Below are 19,401 nucleotides of genomic sequence, written 5' to 3'. Positions count from 1 at the left end.
GTTTCAGATGGCTGCTTTCTTACTGGGTCCTCCCATGGTAGAGGAGAGTGAGGAGAGGACAGGAGAGGGATAGAGGAGGACAAAGAGAGAGATGGAGAGGAGGAGACAGGGAGAGGGAGAAAGAGAGGGCAAGGATAAGAGAGAGGGAGAGGGAAAAGGAGAGTGAAAGAGAAGGAGAGGGAGGGAGAGAGAAGAGTGAGCACAAACAGACACGAATAATTTTCTAATGGGTACCAATCCCACGTGTGAAGGCTCCATCCTCATGGCCTAATCACCTCCCTCCTAGTACATCGCTGTAGGGATGTCAGGGTATGAAGTTTATTAAGACACACAGATACACTCCACTGCAAACAGATATCCTGAGGGCCAATTATAGGATGGAGTGTTTGGTTGTTAAACTCTTTTCCGTGGTTTGTCTCCTCTGGAACTCATGATGAAGTGTAATTGTGAATAGTATGGTGTGGAGAGGTGGCACAGTACTTAGGAAGTGATTAGACCAGTGAGAGGGAAGAAATCCTTTCTTCTGAACCAGATCAATTACTAAGAGAGTGGGCTAGAAAGCAAGGCATGAGGGCCTCACCCAAAACTAAGCAGGGGCTAGTGCTGTGCCCTTAGGATCCCCAGAATTCAGAACCTTAAGATAAAAGAAGTTTCTTTCCTTTATAAATTGCCTACTCCAAGTGTTCCATTTTAGGGACAGAAAATGGACTTGGAGAAAAACACCTCAGAGTTCGTGAATGAGTTGGAGAAAATCCATGGTGTTAGCATCGTAAATTGACAAGTTCATTTTAAGATGTCCCTAGGTCATACGACAGTGGACGCCATTTGTCTTCCCTTGATTTTATTGTCCTCCAAGTTTCTCCAATGAATACCTCCCTGCTCTGAAACTATGAGGGAAAAAAAAATAAGCTTTCTAAAGTCTCCCTAGATGCCAACAGTTGAATTATCAGTCAACTGATTCTACATTGGTTTTAAAGGAAAACAGACCAAAATATGGGGTAATTGACTTCAATTCTAACTCTGAGTATAAACTCTTGTAGTAAAGAAGACATGTGCTGAGTCTGACTTCGTGTGCAAAAACGGCCAGTGTGTTCCTAATAGATGGCAATGTGATGGGGACCCTGACTGTGAAGACGGTTCTGATGAAAGCCCAGAACAGTGCCGTGAGTGTGCCTTGACTTGCTTTGGACTTCACCTCTTTTGTGCTGTTCTGTTTCTGTTCTAAGTGATGCTTTATCGATTGCTTGGCATTCATTTTTCTTTGCCTGCCTTGAACTTGAGGCCAACTGACTTGAAGGTCATTCAAGCTATTAACAGTTATTCCATCTCCTTTAAAGACTGCTTCCCCTAGTCTAACAAGACTGACATTCTCTTGGGTAGCTTCGCCATTGAATACTTAAGACTGACGCCAGCATATTCAATTAAGAACTCCTTGACTAGGTGCATAGATTTCAGCTGTTTGACAATACCTGAGTAGATGGTACTCTGATCCTGGAATTTATGTCAAGATGTGAAGGTTTCCTAAGGGTCACACATAAGCTTTGAAATGTACAGATGTTCATATCATGAAAACATGCTATTATAAAAAACAGCAAGACGATTAGTAACAGGGTAATTTGGGGATTTTAAACAAATATGTAACCTAATACAGGGGCCTTAGAGTTTGCTACTGAGTAAGAAGAACTTCATAAAGGTACAACTATATCTCTCTGCCTGTAGTCTGGTATTCAGGAGAAAGTCCCAAGACCACAGAGAAAGGAGTGATGGAATCAAATAACCCGGGGTCATTTGGATGTTAAGATACAGAAATGTCTGAAGATTCATTGCAGCAGAGACCTGCTGACACAGAAGAAATAGGATTGACATGAACCAAGTTTAGGTTAAAGATATAACTATGAAAATGGCCAAGGTGGAACTTTCATTTTCTAGAAAGAAGTGAACAAGTTTGTGAGTTAGAGACCTGAGGGTCCTAGACAGGATCTATACAGATTCAGCCCCATGTTTCAGCGGTTAATGACATGGTAAAAGTCATGTCATTATTCCTGCTTTGCATGTATAAAGAAAAATGTGAATGGAGGCCTAAGAAGGCTACTGTTTCATCATAGAAGGTCTCATAGGTGTTAGCCCATCTGACCTTCAATAGAGTCAGGATTAGGTGACAATATCTGGTGTGCCCACTGATATCCAAACACAAGTAATGGACTAGAAGCAGGCCAACATATCAACTTAACTGTGCCAAGTAAAACAAAAGCCAGAGCTGAGCATGCCGCAGAGCCTTGAAGGAGTGACATGGTCAAGGTTCTCGGGTCGCCTGCCAGGTGGCCCTGCTTGGCATAGTTTCTAAGGACGGAGCTGGCGAAGAATCTGCCTGGCTTTCACTAGTCGGTGTGCCCCATGTACCTGACCACTGAGTCCCAGGTGTTGCACTTCCAGGCAGCACGGGAGCAGCAGCTTTGCACTGAGCAGTTTGGAGGCTCTTTTGAGACTGTATGTCATCAACAGATATGAGAACATGCCGCATAAATGAAGTCAGCTGTGGCGCCCGTTCTACTCAGTGTATCCCAGTGTCCTGGAGATGCGATGGTGAAAATGATTGTGACAATGGAGAAGATGAAGAAAACTGTGGTAAGAAGACCAGTGTGAAGTGGCATACCCCAAAGACCCTTTCCCTAAAGAAAGGTGGGCAAGGGATGCTAACTTAAGCCGGAAGACAGATTGCCCCTGAGTCACTTTTCAGTGGCTTTGCTGTCTGCTCAATATTGGTCCTCCTAACCACCATAAAACAGTGAAAGGCCTTTTTCCTGGTAAATGGCCACTGCCTGGTATATCCTCTAGGCAGATAGAAGCAAGCAGAGAAGTCATCTTGGTGCTTACATTCGGCGCAGTACATTTAGCATTCCTCAGTAAGGCAGCGGCTTTGTGGGCTTTTTTTCTTTTATGACAGTTAATTCATGGGCCTTCCTTACATTTGGCTCAATAGAACTAGAAGGCAATAGGGCCAGCAAACTCATTCAAAGATTTAGTTAGATTAGCTTCTTGGAATAAGTTACTTGAGTGTGATACAATCATTTCTGCCAACTAGAATCTACAGTGACATTAGCATAGAAACGTGATCTAACATATTGACAGCAGATACCTAAAGTCTACCTAACCTTTGTGTCCTATGATGATTCCTGTCTCTGAATGCTAGCTGTTTCCTACTCTTTCATACTTATATTCTTGGAAATGTCTATAATGAAGTGTTCCATGTTAAAGGTGAGGCCCTAGGGAAAAGTCTGAAGGTTGAAAAACATTGCTTAGAGTGCGTCTAAAGCTGAGTCTGATGAGCCTAACTTCAGGCTGCAATAGAAGCTAAGGGAATTCAGGGTCCTTGCAGATGAAACACTAATCTGGAACTCAGGGTCCTTGCAGGTAAAACATTAGTCTGGAGCTCAGGGTCTTTCAGGTGAAACACTAGTCTGGCCTGCACAAGTCACTTAGTGGGGCAATATCACTGCACCTAGTCCAATGAGTTTCATGTTCAGTCATAGAATTGAGCTTCATGCATTGCCACGGCAAGCCCTGGAGCTGCCAAGCATTTCCCTTGCAAATCTACACTTTGCTTCCCAAGAGAGTCGTGGTCTCCTTTTACCAATTACCACCAAATTGTGACTTTGGTATGTTTGGCAGGAATTTCAATCAAAACCTAAACTGGCTACTGTGACTACTTTGTCTTCACTAGCATACAGAGTTGCTAGGCTGTGATTCTGATCCTAGCAGTGACTTAAAACAAAACAAAACAAAACAAAAACAAACAAAAAACAACAACTGGAAATTATTAAGATGGTATTCCTAATATATTTTTAAAGGACCCAAAAGAAAGGAACCATATAGACTGTTCTATGGTTTGTTTCTTTTTGGATAGTACCTCACTACCCTTTAATCTTGCCCATGTATAGCTGATGAATATTCTCAGCTAGTGATGTGATTTGGGCTGACATACAATAGGTTGGTCTAGGTATAACTCTGCCTTCCAAAATGAAGTCCCTGATACCACCTTAAGCTATCAATCGCTGTCCCTTTAAGTGTCAGTTGTGGTTCTCATCTCAAATTAGCTTCTAGCCTTCTACCGTTTTCTTGGTCCTTTATTTCTGCTCTTATACATAGTATGGCTGCACCTTATTTTATACTGTGAAACTGTTCTGTCGTATTTCAGAAACTTGTTCTCACTATAACAGCACTATAGCTTTTAAGTTAGAGAGCTAAAATTAATCATCAGAGATCAATATATTTGATTTGGTGGTGAGTCTTGTATTTACAAAACAAAACAAACAAACAAACAAACAAAAAAACCCAAAAAGCTGATGCACGCTTTCAACGGACCGTCTTCCCTCTGACAGGCAACATAACATGTAGTGCTGACGAGTTCACTTGCTCCAGTGGTCGCTGCGTCTCCAGGAACTTTGTGTGCAATGGCCAGGATGACTGTGATGATGGCAGTGACGAGCTGGATTGTGCGCCACCCACCTGCGGTGCCCACGAGTTCCAGTGCAGCACCTCCTCGTGTATCCCCCTCAGCTGGGTGTGTGATGATGACGCGGACTGCTCGGACCAGTCAGATGAGTCTCTTGAACAGTGTGGCCGTCAGCCAGTGATACATCTGAAATGTCCTGCCAGCGAGATCCAGTGTGGCTCTGGCGAGTGCATTCACAAAAAATGGCGGTGTGACGGCGACCCTGACTGTAAGGATGGCAGTGATGAGGTCAACTGCCGTAAGTAACTTTCCAGTTCTCTTCCATGTCTTGACTGGGGACCCTCTGGCTGGCTTCATTCCATTGTGTCGCCTCCTTCCACAGCTTCTCGAACCTGCAGACCTGACCAATTTGAATGTGAAGATGGGAGCTGCATACATGGCAGCAGGCAATGCAATGGCATCCGAGACTGTGTGGACGGCTCTGATGAAGTCAACTGCAAAAATGGTGAGGTTCTCGCCATCGTGTTCAGGGGGACCACTGGTTGCTCTGGTCAGACCAACGATGGAACTTCTCTCCTGTGTTTGGTTTTCATAGTCAACCAGTGCTTGGGCCCTGGAAAATTCAAGTGCAGAAGTGGGGAATGCATAGACATCAGCAAAGTGTGTGACCAGGAGCAGGACTGCAGGGACTGGAGTGATGAGCCTCTGAAGGAATGCAGTAAGTGAGGGGCCTGCTTGAGGCCAGGGCTGGGAGGTTCCATTCAGTCCATCAGAGCTAATGTTGTCTGGACCCTGCCTGATGGTTCACTGAACTCAGAATGAACTAAAACTTAATATAAGCTTGACGATAAAATGTCACGACATGGGATTCTACCCAGTGACAAATTAACCCCGAGTTTAAGAACTCCTTAAGATAACTAAAAATAATAGCAAAACAAATAAATCCTGCATAACTAACTGGTAGCCTATCATCTGGCCTGAAATATTTATCCACAAAACAAATAATCAGACCCTAGCAAGACCATCAGCAGCCTAAGCTTAAATGTGAATAAGACAGCTATCAGTTAAGAATAAGGTGTCATACTAATTTGGACCCTGGGTTATGAAACAGGAAACAAAATGAGCACTTGGAAGTTGGGAGGGAGATGTTTGTGTAGCATCTTCAGAGGGTTGGGTGGGGAATGGGGAGGTATATATGATCAAAATACATTGAATCTCTATATGGAAGTTTCATAGAATAAGTCTATAGTATTATATTAAAAACAAAGAATAAGCTGCCAGGTGACTTTTGCTACGCATTTATTCCAGATGTCAACGAATGCTTGATTAATAACGGTGGCTGCTCCCATATCTGCAAGGACCTAGTTATAGGCTATGAATGTGACTGCGCAGCCGGGTTTGAGCTGATAGACAGGAAAACCTGTGGAGGTGAGTTGAAGCACAGAGCCTGGCCCCTGGAGAACATGGGAAAGGCATCATGCATCTAGTAAGGCAGAGACACAGCACGACTAATTCTAATTTCCCTCCTAGATATTGATGAATGCCAAAATCCGGGGATCTGCAGTCAAATTTGTATCAACTTAAAAGGCGGTTACAAGTGTGAATGTAGTCGTGGCTATCAAATGGATCTTGCCACTGGCGTGTGCAAGGCAGTAGGTAAATGGACTTGGGCTGGTGTTGCTCTGGTACCTTTATGAGTTAGTGATTCCAAAAGGTACAGCCAGTGACTGCAACAGTCAAGCTACACATAAAGTCACACCCCAGAGCAATGCTGCTAAACTCCTAGTGCAGCAGGATAGCTTAACGCAGATCGGCTTCCCGAGTATCTGCCTTGGTCTTTCCTTTTGCATAGGATACTAGGAACAGTCGCCATATTTGCTCCCTTTCTGCTTCTGAAACTGAGCACAGTGCAAACAAATTAACTTGTTTATCAGCCACCCTACTGTTGAGTGCTGTAACCCAGGACTGCCTTCCTAAATAGGGTAGAAGGACTTACGGGACTACGGGGCTTGAACTTCAGGCTGGGTACTACTGAGATGTCCAGTAGTATCTCTAGGAGTGTCCCTCTGTGAGGAGGAGGTGACATAGAAGATCTTGCTTTATAGCAAAAAGAAATGAACCTGGCTTATGTCTTATAGGCAAAGAGCCAAGTCTGATCTTTACTAATCGAAGAGACATCAGGAAGATTGGCCTAGAGAGGAAGGAATACATCCAGCTTGTAGAACAACTAAGAAACACAGTGGCTCTCGATGCTGACATTGCAGCCCAGAAGCTATTTTGGGCCGATCTGAGCCAAAAGGCTATCTTCAGGTAACTTTCACTTGTATCCCTGACATCTGGACATATAAGCCGCTGTCATTGGGCCTGTGGGAAGGATTGGGGTAGCGGGTGGGGCATCTCTTGCCTCTAGCTCCAGTCTGCCAGCTAGTTAGTTGAGAGTAATAAATCCAACACTGATTTTTTTCAGCGATTAAATTACCACCAGCTGTTATTTAGGAATGAATCATTGGCTGTGAAGTAAAAGGTGACTCTGCCTGCAGATGACATCTGAACTCTTCATATTTTCTCCCCACCAATAGTTGTGAACTGTATTTTCTTACTACAAATACAAATGTTGGTAGTGGCTTTTCCTCAGTGGAAACTGTAGACCTGGGTTAATGGCTGCTGTATTAAATGCTTTTCTTGCATCTAGAATACAATTAGATAGGCTACAATATTGCTATTTTTCCATCCCCAAGCAACATGGCTGGACAATTTCAGTGCTGAGCTATGGGGTTCCTATAATCTTTCTGAGTAAAGTCCTTGACCATTTTATAAGCAAAATCTCCATTCTCCAGGGTTCAATGGTGACAACTTTTAAATTTCTTGTGACCTATTCTGTTTCAGTGCCTCAATTGATGACAAGGTTGGTAGACATTTTAAAATGATCGACAATGTCTATAATCCTGCAGCCATTGCTGTTGATTGGGTGTACAAGACCATCTACTGGACTGATGCGGCTTCTAAGACTATTTCAGTAGCTACCCTAGACGGAGCCAAGAGGAAGTTCCTGTTTAACTCTGACTTGCGAGAGCCTGCCTCCATAGCTGTGGACCCATTGTCTGGGTTCGTATTCTGTTTTCCTTCACTTAGCCTTTTGGATGCTAGTCACATAAGTCAGGAGCTTTTCTCATACATCCTAAGAATGCCCAGGGACAGAATTATCTGGTTCAAGACATCAATGATAGTGTTCATTGTCCAGCCCCTCCCACGTTTCCCCTGTAACCCTTCAGCTAATTCCCTTTCTTCCCTTATCTCTTCAGCCTCTCTCTCTCTCTCTCTCTCTCTCTCTCTCTCTCTCTCTCTCTCTCTCTCTCTCTCTCTCTCACACACACACACACACAATGTATGTATCTTTATAAAATCTAGGATCTGCAAGCAAGAAAAAAAGATGTGGTTTGTTGTTGGAGTCTTACTGTACCTAATAATGATCATCTTTGGTTGCCTCTAGTTTCCTAAAAAGGATATAATTTCCTTCTTTATGGCTAAATAAAACTCCAGTGTGAGCATGATAAACTTGAATGAAAATATCTGCTTGAAACCAATCATGATGCATAATGAAGGTATACTAAAAAAAAAAAAAAAAAATGTTATGAGTGAGTGACAAAATACAGAGAAGTCCTGGAGCTTGTGCGTGATGTGCCTCCTAGTCTCACTCCTGATTATCCAGCTGTGTAATTAGTGATGCCTTAGAATTCATGTATGACATACACCAGAAGCGATGTCTGAATCTTTTGCACATCCACCTTCTACACAAATAATTGTGTTTGTGTGTGTGTGTGTGTGTGGTGTGTGTGTGTGGCTGGGGTGGGGCACTTTGCTGGGTTGGTTAGCTCTGGGCAGTCAAATCTAGGATTCAAAGAAAACACTGGTATTTGTATAACCCTGTGCCCTCAAGGCTTACCTCTAAAAATGTAAATTGTGTGAAAGTTCAATGGAAATAAACAGACTTCTGTCTAAATGTTTTACTAAGTCAGGCAGCTTAGACAAAGTCAAAATCACATCATTGCCTCTTGTAGTCCTGAGGAGTAGACCCAGAGCCTCACACACGGTAGGCCAAGAGCTCTGCTACTGAACTGTGCCTCCAGCCCTTGTATATATCCTTTGTTTAATTTCATGTACTCAGAACATAATTAAAGCCCTAAGTGTCAACATTTATCTTGAGAGCTCAAGCTCAAGAGTTTTCTGTGCCCTCTTTAAGCTTTTGATTTAAGTCACAGCTTTCTTTCTTCTCAGCCACTAAGACACATTTCTGATTTAACTCTTCCAGGTTTGTTTACTGGTCTGACTGGGGTGAGCCAGCTAAAATAGAAAAAGCAGGGATGAATGGATTTGACAGGCGTCCACTGGTGACCGAAGACATCCAATGGCCTAATGGAATTACATTAGGTAAGCATGTCCTTCTCCCTCCATCACTGTTAACTACTTTCATCATACTAGGTATGCCCATTACATTTGCAATGACACTTCCAGTTCCATCTACAGCTGGAAAGAGGGGCTGAACAAAGATGGAGGACTTGACAAATTACCAGTGCCAGGATGGCTGGCTTGTCATCTAGTTGGCCTAATATGCAATGGAAACTCAATTAGTCTTGGATTTGGGTTTTTTTTTTTTTTTTTTTTTTTTTTTTTTTTTAATATGGGATACAACAGGCATGGGTGTCTTAGCCTTTCCTGGGTGGCAATTTGTAACTATTTCCTTCTGAATTATCTGGGAAGAAGTAAAAAATACAAGCCCCCTTTTTTTGACACTTTCAATAATGTAACCTAGCCCAATTCAATGACTTTGACAGTCTTAGACATTCCATTGGCCTCCGCAGAGAGAATGCAGTTACAGGTTCTATTGATGGCTTCACAAGTATTATGGTGTCCCCATTAGGAACTCCTGATAGAGAAGAAACCATAAAACGGAATGGATTCGTTAGATAGCTTTAAATAGAAACCATAGCAGCCACAGCTCATATTATGTCAATTATTTTCTTGCCTAGACCTTGTCAAAAGCCGCCTCTACTGGCTAGATTCCAAGTTGCACATGCTGTCCAGTGTGGACTTGGATGGCCAAGATCGGAGGATAGTGCTCAAATCTCTGGAGTTCCTAGCTCACCCTCTTGCACTCACAATATTTGAGGTAAGATATGAGCCTCACATCTAAGTGGACACTTTTAGAACAGGTGTGTGGGAAGAGGAAGGAACAGTAGACAACTGAAATTTTTTTACCTAAAGACTAGCACACACTAGACACTAAGTTCTCAAGGGACTTCAAGAAACCTGAACTTGCTTCCCTTACTCTTCATACTCATTGTCCCAGAGAATCATTCCTAAGACATGCCTTGCTCAACCTGAGGGATAGGGGTGGGGTGGGGATGGGGGGGACTTGGTCCTGCCTCAACGAGATCATGGGACAGATTTAATATACTTCTTAGGTGGAAGCCTTAACCTCTTGGAGGAGCAGAGGGGAGGTGGAAGGGGAAGTCAGGGAAGCAGGAAGAGAGGGGGGAGGGAAAATGGGATTGCAATGTAAAAAAATAAATAAAAAACATGACAAAGAAAAAAATAATCTTACCTCATTACATGGCAAGTAAATCATATTAGAACTTGATTTGTGTCAATCTTGGATGTACATGCTAATTGTCGGGGTTCTGTTTTAGGATCGTGTCTACTGGATAGATGGAGAAAATGAAGCAGTGTATGGTGCCAATAAATTCACTGGGTCAGAACTGGCTACTCTAGTCAACAACCTCAATGATGCTCAAGATATCATTGTCTACCATGAACTCGTTCAGCCATCAGGTAACATGAAGAAACCTACTCTTTAATGGCCATGCTAAAGGAGTAGTATGACCTAGAACCCACTACCCACTGGCTCCTTAGCTACTCAACTTCCTTTAAAATGGAACCGTTGTCCTCTTGAACCCTAGGCCAAACTCCACACTTAATATCTAATATCTCATTCCTGCCTTCTTGGAGAAATGGCTTCAGAGTCAGCTTTTAGCTCTTTTCAACCCTGAGTGGCATGGCTTTCATTTTGATTTTTTCTGGGTTCCTATTGCTAAGCCTATTGTACCAGCTTCCACAGTAGCCTTAGGATTAGTTTTCTAGGTTTACTGTAGCAAAGTATCACAAATTGGGTGCCTGAAACTACAGAAATTTACTATCTCACAATTCTGGAACTAAAAATTCAAAGTCAAGATTTTGGTAAGTTGGTTCCTTTTGAGAACTCAAGGAAAAGCTCTATCTCAGACCTCTGTTCTTGGTTTGAAGATGGCCATTTTCCCCAGAATCTAGTCGCACCTTTTAAAAATACATGCTTGTGCCCATACTTCATCTTCTGAGGACATTGGACACTTGGGGTTATGACCTTTCCTAAAGCCCTCATCTCAACTTGATTACTTCTGTCAATACCGTATCTGCAAATAAGGCCTCATTCTAAGGTATTGGCAGTTAAGACTTCTATGTGCAAATTTATAGAGACACAACCAGTAACACCTACTCTTCCCCATGGCTTATCTTACATAGGATTTAGCAAATCATCAAATGTATCTAGTCATGTTTTCTCCTGCCCAGAATACTGGCTTGCCTCCCCAATGAGACCCTCATACCTCCCTGTGGCTGAGTTCCCTTCCACTTTGTAGGAGTTAGTCAGTATACAGCCAAGAAAATATGACTTGTTTCCTTCTTCTGATGCCTCACTCTAAGCTTTGAACAGACAGTATAAGCCAGGCCTGGTCCCTCACCTCCCTTCACACCAACCTATGGAAGATATAACTCTTACTCTACTTCCAAAAGACCTCTAAATCTGGTATCTTTAAGTATGTGCTCCCAGTACATTGACTGATACCCATTCAACATTAGTGTTACACATACTTCATGACTGTTAGTCTCACTTGAAGGATTGACAGAACTGATTTCCATGGAGACTATAGATAGTTAACGTTGCAAAGCCTACTTTAAAGGACTTTTCTTCCTGACTAGGTAAAAACTGGTGTGAAGAGGATATGCAGAATGGGGGATGTGAATACCTCTGCCTACCAGCACCACAGATTAATGATCACTCTCCGAAATATACCTGTTCCTGTCCCAATGGGTACAATCTTGAGGAAAATGGACGAGAGTGTCAAAGTAAGGCTCTTTGCATTTTAACTATAAGCAGCATGGATAACAAGCACTGTAAGGCAGTGGCTACAACAACTGTCTCAATTTCAGAAATTCTGTTGCAGTTAACTTTGAAATCTATTTCAGAAAATTATCGTTATTAGTGTTATTGCTTCATGGCATGCAGTCATATCACTACTTTGGAGCTGACAAGTGCCCCATTTTAACATCAGATGAGTTTATCAGTGACTAAAATGTCAGTGTGCCACACACTAGTTTGTACCCATTGCTCTGTAACAGCCTGACCTAGCCAATTTTCAGGTACTTAAAGTCCTCCACAGAGAGCATAATAATGAATACGCTGGAGACATTTGAGGAAGGAGGCTGTGGTTATAGAATATTTACTGACCTCAGTAGATGATATAAGTTTAAGCTCTCAAGTAGTCTGGACTTAAACTTTAATATTTTGTCATCAGCTTTTGATTAAGCAGCAAGTTGAACTTGCTGACCATAAGCAAGGAGCTCACAGGGTGATGTCTTAGTGGCATCATTCTGTACCATAATAGGTACTTACTCAGTTTAATGAGAAAATAAGTACACGAGTACTTGATGTGTGTGGCACACCAGAGCATTTTCAAGAACATCTGTGGTCACTCAGGAGCCTGGGGTTTTGAACAGAGAATCGGTGTGGGTGTGGCTAGGAATTGTTTTTGAGTTGTCAACTTCTACATGCTGACTACTCTGCCCGAAGTTTCATATGTTTCTGGATTTTGCTTAAAACTGGCTATTTCTGTCCACTCAGATGCATCCACTTTACAGCCTAGTTCTGTTGTGGGTTGTCTCTTTTACCTGGATTTAAAATAACCTTTTGTCATGACTTCTCTGGACTATTACAGCCAGCCACTCAGGAACCTTAATCTTAACCAGGTTCTTGGTTTTTATAACCCAGGTACTTCAACTCCTGTGACTTACAGTGAGACAAAAGATATCAACACAACAGACATTCTACGTACTAGTGGACTGGTTCCTGGAGGTATTGGGTCCAGTACTGCAAACTGTTAATCTCAACTAACTGCCGCTTAAATAATTAATGCAGCCTTTAACTGCTGGCTCTGCCCCAACTGGCTACTTGTGCCTAAAGTCCAAAGACTTTGGAACCTGCATATCCTGGATTTTTCTGACTTATTTAAACCTGTTGGTGAAATGGCCATGTAACTCAAATAATCCTAATCCCAAATTATTCTGGTATGAAATTACAGTGTCTACTAGAGATCAATATTAGGTACAAAGATATGAGGATCTCTAGCTGATGGGTAGGTTTCTAAGTCGTAATTCAAATCCTGATAGACTGATTCCTTGTATGTCCTTGCAGGGATCAATGTGACCACAGCAGTATCCGAGGTCAGTGTTCCCCCAAAAGGAACTTCAGCTGCTTGGGCCATCCTTCCTCTCTGTAAGTAAATTCACTTCTCATGTAGACCTCATAGGAGTTCTAATTTGTCTACAGCTCCTTCCTGTGGTCTCCCATGCTATCATAACACCTGAGACACTGAATTGCATTCATTACCTCAACTCCTGGTACCTACTCTTCACTGGTATCTTTTCCATGATTATGGACACCTGTGAATATTCACCAATTGCCTACAGGTCTTACTGCTTTCTGTGTCAAGCTTGTTAGACTTGCTTATCCCTACATTAATGGGATGCCCATATATATTTCTCTTATTGGTTGGTGAATGAAACACTGATTGCCAGTAGCCAGGCAGGAGTATAGGTGGGGTACCACACAAGAAGAATGCGGGAGAGAAGGGAGAGAGAAGCCAAGTGATGCCATGCTGCTACTGGGAATAGTGCACGCAAGCCATTCTCCAGTAAGATAAGACAATGTAGAAATACATAGATTAATAGTTATGGGTTAATGATTAAGAGAGAGCTAGCCAGTAAGAAGCCTAATCCATCAGCCAAATAGTTTAATAATTAATAGAAGAATGTGTATTTATTTGGGCCTGAAGGGTGGTTAGAGCAGGTGAGACAGAAATACCATCTACAAATGGTACCCAATGTAGGATGATAAGATGCCACTATACTACATGGAGGAAGTCCCTTTAGCGAGAGTTTTGTTCTAGTCCCATTTGTTGTATATGATGATTCACAAAGAGGTAAACAAAGGGTCAAATGCTCTTTTGGAAGAGTTAGAAAACTGGAGGGAGTGTGTTGTTTCTTTTGATTTTGATTTTTTTTTTTTTTTTTTTTTTTTTTTTTTTTTTTGAGACAGGGTTTCTTTGCATAGCCTTAGCACTAGCTCTATAGAACAGGCCGGCCTCAAAGTCACAGAGACCCACCTGCCTCTGCCTCTGAGTGCTAGAATTAGTGTACACCACCACTGACCAGTCGTAAAGGGTACATTTAAAGTAATTAAAGATTTCCAAATTCAGAGGAAAGGACTTCTAAAGCCACTTTCAGGCAAATTCTAAGGCGCTTTGATTTAAATGTCCCTTTGACCTGGCTTACTGGTTTACCTAACATACCAGAACCACTTGACTAGCACTACAAAGGCTTCTGTAATGTTCATGAAGTTGGCCTAGGGTTGGACCTCAGGACTCTGCACTTCCCTGGGTGTGTAAAGCTCCAATGCAAATATTCACACAACCTGAACTAATTTTCAAAAATTTGTCTCATTCGTATACCAACTTCCATTTATTCAAGCGCCCTAAGACATGCAATGTTTATTAATATCAATTACCATAGATCCATGACTATTAGACTTCACTTTTGATGTTTTTTTTTTTTCAGTGCTCTTGGTAATGGCAGCAGTAGGTGGGTACTTGATGTGGCGGAATTGGCAACATAAAAACATGAAAAGCATGAACTTTGACAATCCTGTGTACTTGAAGACCACTGAAGAGGACCTCTCAATAGACATCGGTAGACACAGTGCTTCTGTCGGACACACGTACCCAGCAGTAAGTCTGCTTTGTCTGTGTTCACTGTGGCTTGACTTTAGTCTCTTCAAAGGAAGTCAGAACCTCTAGCCATGGGTACCTGGGCTGGGAAGGATCATGTAGACTCCAGACACTTTATCTACTGGGATGCATGTCAGATGCTAAATGTCTGACCCACTAAAACAGTCAGTTGATAAGCATCTCACCCACAGAGGAAGGCAGGTAAGTCCTATTTGTCATTATTTTAGATTATAAAAATGACATGTAAATAGCAGTATGAACCAACTGGCTTGTTTTTAAACTTCAACTCCTTGCACACTGGGTAGCTAAAGGTAAATCAGAGTGGGCATATGAGGATTGTGTATAGGGGAATTGGCTGAAAGTCAACAGCTTGAGTGAGATTCAATTAGCCTAAAGTACTAAATGCTTTCCTTAGAGAGGTGCTCCATCCCACCCAGGAGTGACAGCTTTCTGCAGGAGCAAAAACAGCAATCCCTTGTTCTTCCCCTCAAAACCCAAGTGCATATTTGGCCTCCATTTCAGGACCATGATAAATTAAATGTGCCTAACACTGCCATTGCAAGTTCTCCAGGGAAACATGGAATAGCATTCACTTCACATTAGGTATCTTCACATTGTTTCCAAGATTTACACTTATTAAGTAGAACAAATCACTCTGTTTATTTCTCCTAGCAAGCAGGTACAGGTTATGTACTCCTTATTTGAAATACTTGGTACCAGAAGTGTTCAGGGTTGGAGAATTTTGGAGTGGGGGGAGACGGGGGAGAATGGATTTTAGAATTTTTGTGTATATAAAAAGTCTGAACCCCAAATCCATTTGTTTCATTTAATCTTATCTACAAAGCCTAAGATACTTTATGTAATATTTTAATGTGTGTTCATTTTGAGCACAGCCAATAACAAAAGGTAAGGTGTGGAATTTTCTGCTGAAAGTGTCATGGTGCTACTCAGAAAATTCCCAATTTAGGAGCCCTTTGGGGTTTCAGATTTTTCAGGCTGCAGACACAAATACAATTTATGCGTTTGGCCTCCAATTCTTTGGGTCTGTGAATGGCCAACTCAAAGTCCACTTTGAGCTGCTAACAGCACCACCAAGCCCACCTGAGCCCTCTTTTCTCTGCAGATATCAGTTGTCAGCACAGATGATGATCTGGCTTGACCTCTGAACAAGTCTTGACCGCTGAGGTCTGAACCAGTAACACCCCACTCCGGAATGGTAACCAAGCCAGCGCTGAAGTCTCCTTTTTTCCACCCATCTGGAAGAACATCAAGATATCCTTCCGTGGATCAAGTTTGTGTGCTTCACCATTTTTATATTCCTTTTGTAAATATTCTTGGCCACATTCTACTTCAGCTTTGGATGTGGTTACCAAGTGTCTGTAACCCTTGAATCTCTAGACAGTATTGCCAACTCTGGCCAAATATGCACTTTCCCTAGAAAGCCATATTCCAGCAATGAACCTTGTGCTATAGTGACTCCCACCTGTACATACATTGTATAGGCCACCTGTACATATCCCAGAGAACAATCACTATTCTTAAGCACTTTGAAGATATTTCTATGTAAATTATTGTAAACTTTTTCAATGGTTGGGACAATGGCAATAGGTTAAAACGGGTTACTAAGATGAAATTGCCAAAAAAAAAAAAATTTGTAAACTAATTTTGTACGTATGAATGAAATCTTTGACCTCTGTGGAGGTTTGCAAAGACTGACTTCAAACTACTGTACATTTTTTTCAAGTGCTAAAAAATTAAACCACACAGCTTAACCATGGTTTTGATTATTCCTCTAAGATGGACTGGGAACAGCCTGTGTCTCACCAAATGTTCTAGACATCTGAGCTATAGCTCTTGGTGTTGTATAGCTAGCTCATAATCGGCTAGTATCTTTTGTAAACTAACTAAAGAAATGGGTACCATTTATTATTTGTTCCTCCAAATTTAACACCTTCCTTTGCTTTCCTCCCTTCCTTCTTTCCTTCCTTCCTTCTTTCCTTCCTCCACTCCTTCCTTCCTTTCTTCCTTCCTGGCCTCAAGCTTGCAATGTTCCTGCCTCAGCTTCCCAGCTTCTAGGATTACATGTGTGCCCCACTACCCCTAGCCCACATCTTTCTTATTTTATAAAAGACACCATCTTCCAAGAATTCCTTTTGTTCACAGAAGGTTCCTTTTTCCTACTTTTTTTTTCCACAATGATCTAGAAACACCTGCTAAGATTCCCACAGGTTCTCATGCTTTGTTGTTCATGTTCTGTCATTATTATAGGTCAAAGACAAGTGCCTTCTATGGGCATGGTGAAGGGTTTATTGTTACAAGAACCTGAGTTGTTTTACCATGAAGATGGGTAGGAAGGATGCTAGGCAGCATTGTTGTTCAACAGTCTAAGTCGTGGTTCTCAGCATGCCCCAGAAACAGCAGCATCAGCTACTAGGAACTTAACAGAAATGAAGATTCTTGGGCCTCACCCCAAACCTACTTAATCCGAAACTGCAGTGATGGGGACCAAGAAAATGAACTTTCACAAACTCTTCATGTAGTTCTGATATAACCTAAAGTTTGACAAAGAGTATTCTAATGTGGCTTCAGGGAGAGTATAATTGTAATGTATTTAACACATTGTCAATCTATTTCACTGGACATGTAGACATGTTCTTCCTATGGGGAATTTGTGCCGCTTTTTATGAAGAACAGATAAGGAGTTGGAGGTGGGAAAGTGATACTGTGTCAAGGGGGAAGTTTTGTTTGTTTTCCATCACATCCTTACTCTGAAGTCTCAGGACACCTACAAGTGAAGAAAGATGCAAGGCTTAAAGCACATCCAAGATGCTCTGGTAACTCCATTATGAGGGAGGCGCTGATTCCTTGGGGATGAAGTGGCTAAGCTAGCATCTAAAACCAACACGGTCATTTTATTTTTATAAATCTTGTCTCCTCTGCAAAAACCCAACAATTAGATAAAACTTACTGTATTTTAAAAGGCCCAAAGTCTTTTTTTTAAAAAAAAATGAGTTCTTAAATATTGATAGAGCATTGTTAAGTATTGCTGGAGTAGTTAGTTATCTGGTGAGACTGTTACTGAATAGTTCACAAGGGATGAGAACCCTGACCTTTATCACCAAAACAAGATATTAAAAACTATATGTGAGATGGATTGATGTAAGTTGGCTGTATCTCTAGAGTTTAATGGAGTGGATAATACATTAAGAGGTGAAATATGAAACAGCAAGTTCTTAGAAAGGATATTTATAATTAAACCAGCCTATTGTATGAGGCAACAGTTAGTGGAACCTCAAGGGACTTGAGGAATATCTGCAACAGGTAGACACATCAATAGATTTGTAGACCCTGGGAAAGAAACCCAGCTAAGTCTCTGAGAACTAAATTTTAAGAGGTTATAGGAAGCTACATGCTCCATGGCAAGAAGTAGGCCTAGTCACTCACCAGTTCCCTTAGAATATCCTAATAGCTACTTTGAAGATTTGGCATCATTTCAGAGCCTTTGGGTGTGGACAAACAGGGGGCAAAATAATGCTTTGATGCTTCAACTTGGGCACTTGCCTGGATCCCAGACATCCCCTCTCTAGAATGTTAGGCAGGGTTTAAACAGCATGGTTGCTAACCAGTTAAAGGAGTCACTTTTCAGTTGGGAAAATGACAGAAACCTGAAACCCACCTACTGTCTAACTTTTAACATTACTCCAACCCAAAGATACTGGAGGGCTTCCCATGTATCTATCATGTAGTTAAAGGGAATTGATTTCCTACCATTCTTACCTAGTTAAGTCTTTCCTACTGGAACAGCATGTCCCCTTAAACCCAAATGAACACCATGATTCTTCTTTCACTTGTGGCAAAACAAACAAATTAAAAAAAAAAAAAAACACAGACCCTTTGCTTACTTAGGTTCAAGAACAAAACAAAATGCTACTCCCTATCCAGAACTTTGAGCCCTTCGTTTCTAAAGCCAGTGTTTGGCCTTCTTTGAAGAGGTTGACTATTGTGTCCCTTTTTCAGCCATATCCTAAACCCTTAAACTGGGTAAATTCCAGAAATGGAAAAAAAGTCTGGGAAGGTGCCTTGTTGTCAAGGAGAAAGGAGATGACTTAGAAGATGAGACAGTTGTTGGGGTTTTATTGTTGTTTGTTTGTTCACAGAAATTTCAGCTCACAAGAGCTTCTTCATAGAAAGGACAATAACCACCATTTTTGTAGGAATCTCATTCCCATCTGCTTTCACCAATGAAAAGCTGAATGTAAGTTAGTAGAGAATCCTAAACTGAGGTTTGTGATCACATGTCGCATCTCTTTACTGGGCCACTTCAGTCTGTTTAGTGTTCTGAACCTGGTTCATCCATGAAACAGGAAGGAATGCAGCGGGACCACAGACCCAGAGTCCATTTGAGTCTCCCTGTATGTGTCTGTGTGGACCCTGGGACAAGTATGAGGCAGGGAGAGAGTGGGGAGCGTGGGCTCTGCAGGAACTCTGGGATATCTCAAGAATGGCTTTCTTCTTGGCTGTGCTTAGGGGCAGAGTTAGATGGCCGGCTGGGTGGGGATGTTTAGAGTTCTTCACATTATGTCAACAGCACATATTTCTGCCCCAGGTGTGCTAGCTTGGGCAAGTCAGGGACCATCCCTGAAAGTGTGGAAATGATAGGGATGAACTGGAGCAATGGGGTGGATACAACAGGGGACTCCGAGAGCTTGGTGCAGTGTCTGGCATTTGGTGTATGTGGGCAAGCGTACTGTATATCACTGTCAGTATGTGTTGTCACAGCCTGAGAACTGGCAAGGGACTTTCCCAGTGAGCATTGCAAGCATCCTCAATCACTGAGTAGCAAGAGCCTTTCTA

At 42.0% G+C, this 19,401-nt stretch overlaps 1 protein-coding gene across 5 annotated transcripts in view; it reads left to right on the top strand.

The window, feature by feature from the left end:
* Nucleotides 1-16,447, top strand: part of Vldlr (very low density lipoprotein receptor) — a 32,665-nt gene extending 16,218 nt beyond the window's left edge. For 2 of the 5 annotated variants that reach the window (XM_051199567.1, XM_051199568.1), the window contains exons 4-20: nucleotides 1,041-1,163; nucleotides 2,503-2,625; nucleotides 4,380-4,751; nucleotides 4,836-4,958; nucleotides 5,049-5,171; nucleotides 5,762-5,881; nucleotides 5,984-6,109; nucleotides 6,592-6,763; nucleotides 7,340-7,558; nucleotides 8,763-8,881; nucleotides 9,481-9,620; nucleotides 10,141-10,282; nucleotides 11,465-11,611; nucleotides 12,534-12,617; nucleotides 12,957-13,037; nucleotides 14,378-14,547; nucleotides 15,671-16,445. In XM_051199567.1, the coding sequence (XP_051055524.1) occupies nucleotides 1,041-1,163; nucleotides 2,503-2,625; nucleotides 4,380-4,751; nucleotides 4,836-4,958; nucleotides 5,049-5,171; nucleotides 5,762-5,881; nucleotides 5,984-6,109; nucleotides 6,592-6,763; nucleotides 7,340-7,558; nucleotides 8,763-8,881; nucleotides 9,481-9,620; nucleotides 10,141-10,282; nucleotides 11,465-11,611; nucleotides 12,534-12,617; nucleotides 12,957-13,037; nucleotides 14,378-14,547; nucleotides 15,671-15,706 (2,420 nt within the window). In that variant the 3' untranslated portion in view covers nucleotides 15,707-16,445. Of the gene's footprint in view, nucleotides 1-1,040; nucleotides 1,164-2,502; nucleotides 2,626-4,379; nucleotides 4,752-4,835; nucleotides 4,959-5,048; nucleotides 5,172-5,761; nucleotides 5,882-5,983; nucleotides 6,110-6,591; nucleotides 6,764-7,339; nucleotides 7,559-8,762; nucleotides 8,882-9,480; nucleotides 9,621-10,140; nucleotides 10,283-11,464; nucleotides 11,612-12,533; nucleotides 12,618-12,956; nucleotides 13,038-14,377; nucleotides 14,548-15,670 lie in introns of all 5 variants that reach the window. The other 3 variants (XM_051199570.1, XM_051199569.1, XM_051199571.1) reach the window with 3 other exon arrangements.
* Nucleotides 16,448-19,401: the final 2,954 nt, after the last annotated feature.

Source organism: Phodopus roborovskii, unplaced genomic scaffold (assembly GCF_943737965.1).
Source record: "Phodopus roborovskii unplaced genomic scaffold, PHOROB, whole genome shotgun sequence".
NCBI lineage: Eukaryota > Metazoa > Chordata > Mammalia > Rodentia > Cricetidae > Phodopus > Phodopus roborovskii.
Note: the sequence above shows the minus strand (reverse complement) of the source record. Positions and strands in the feature narration are given on the sequence as shown.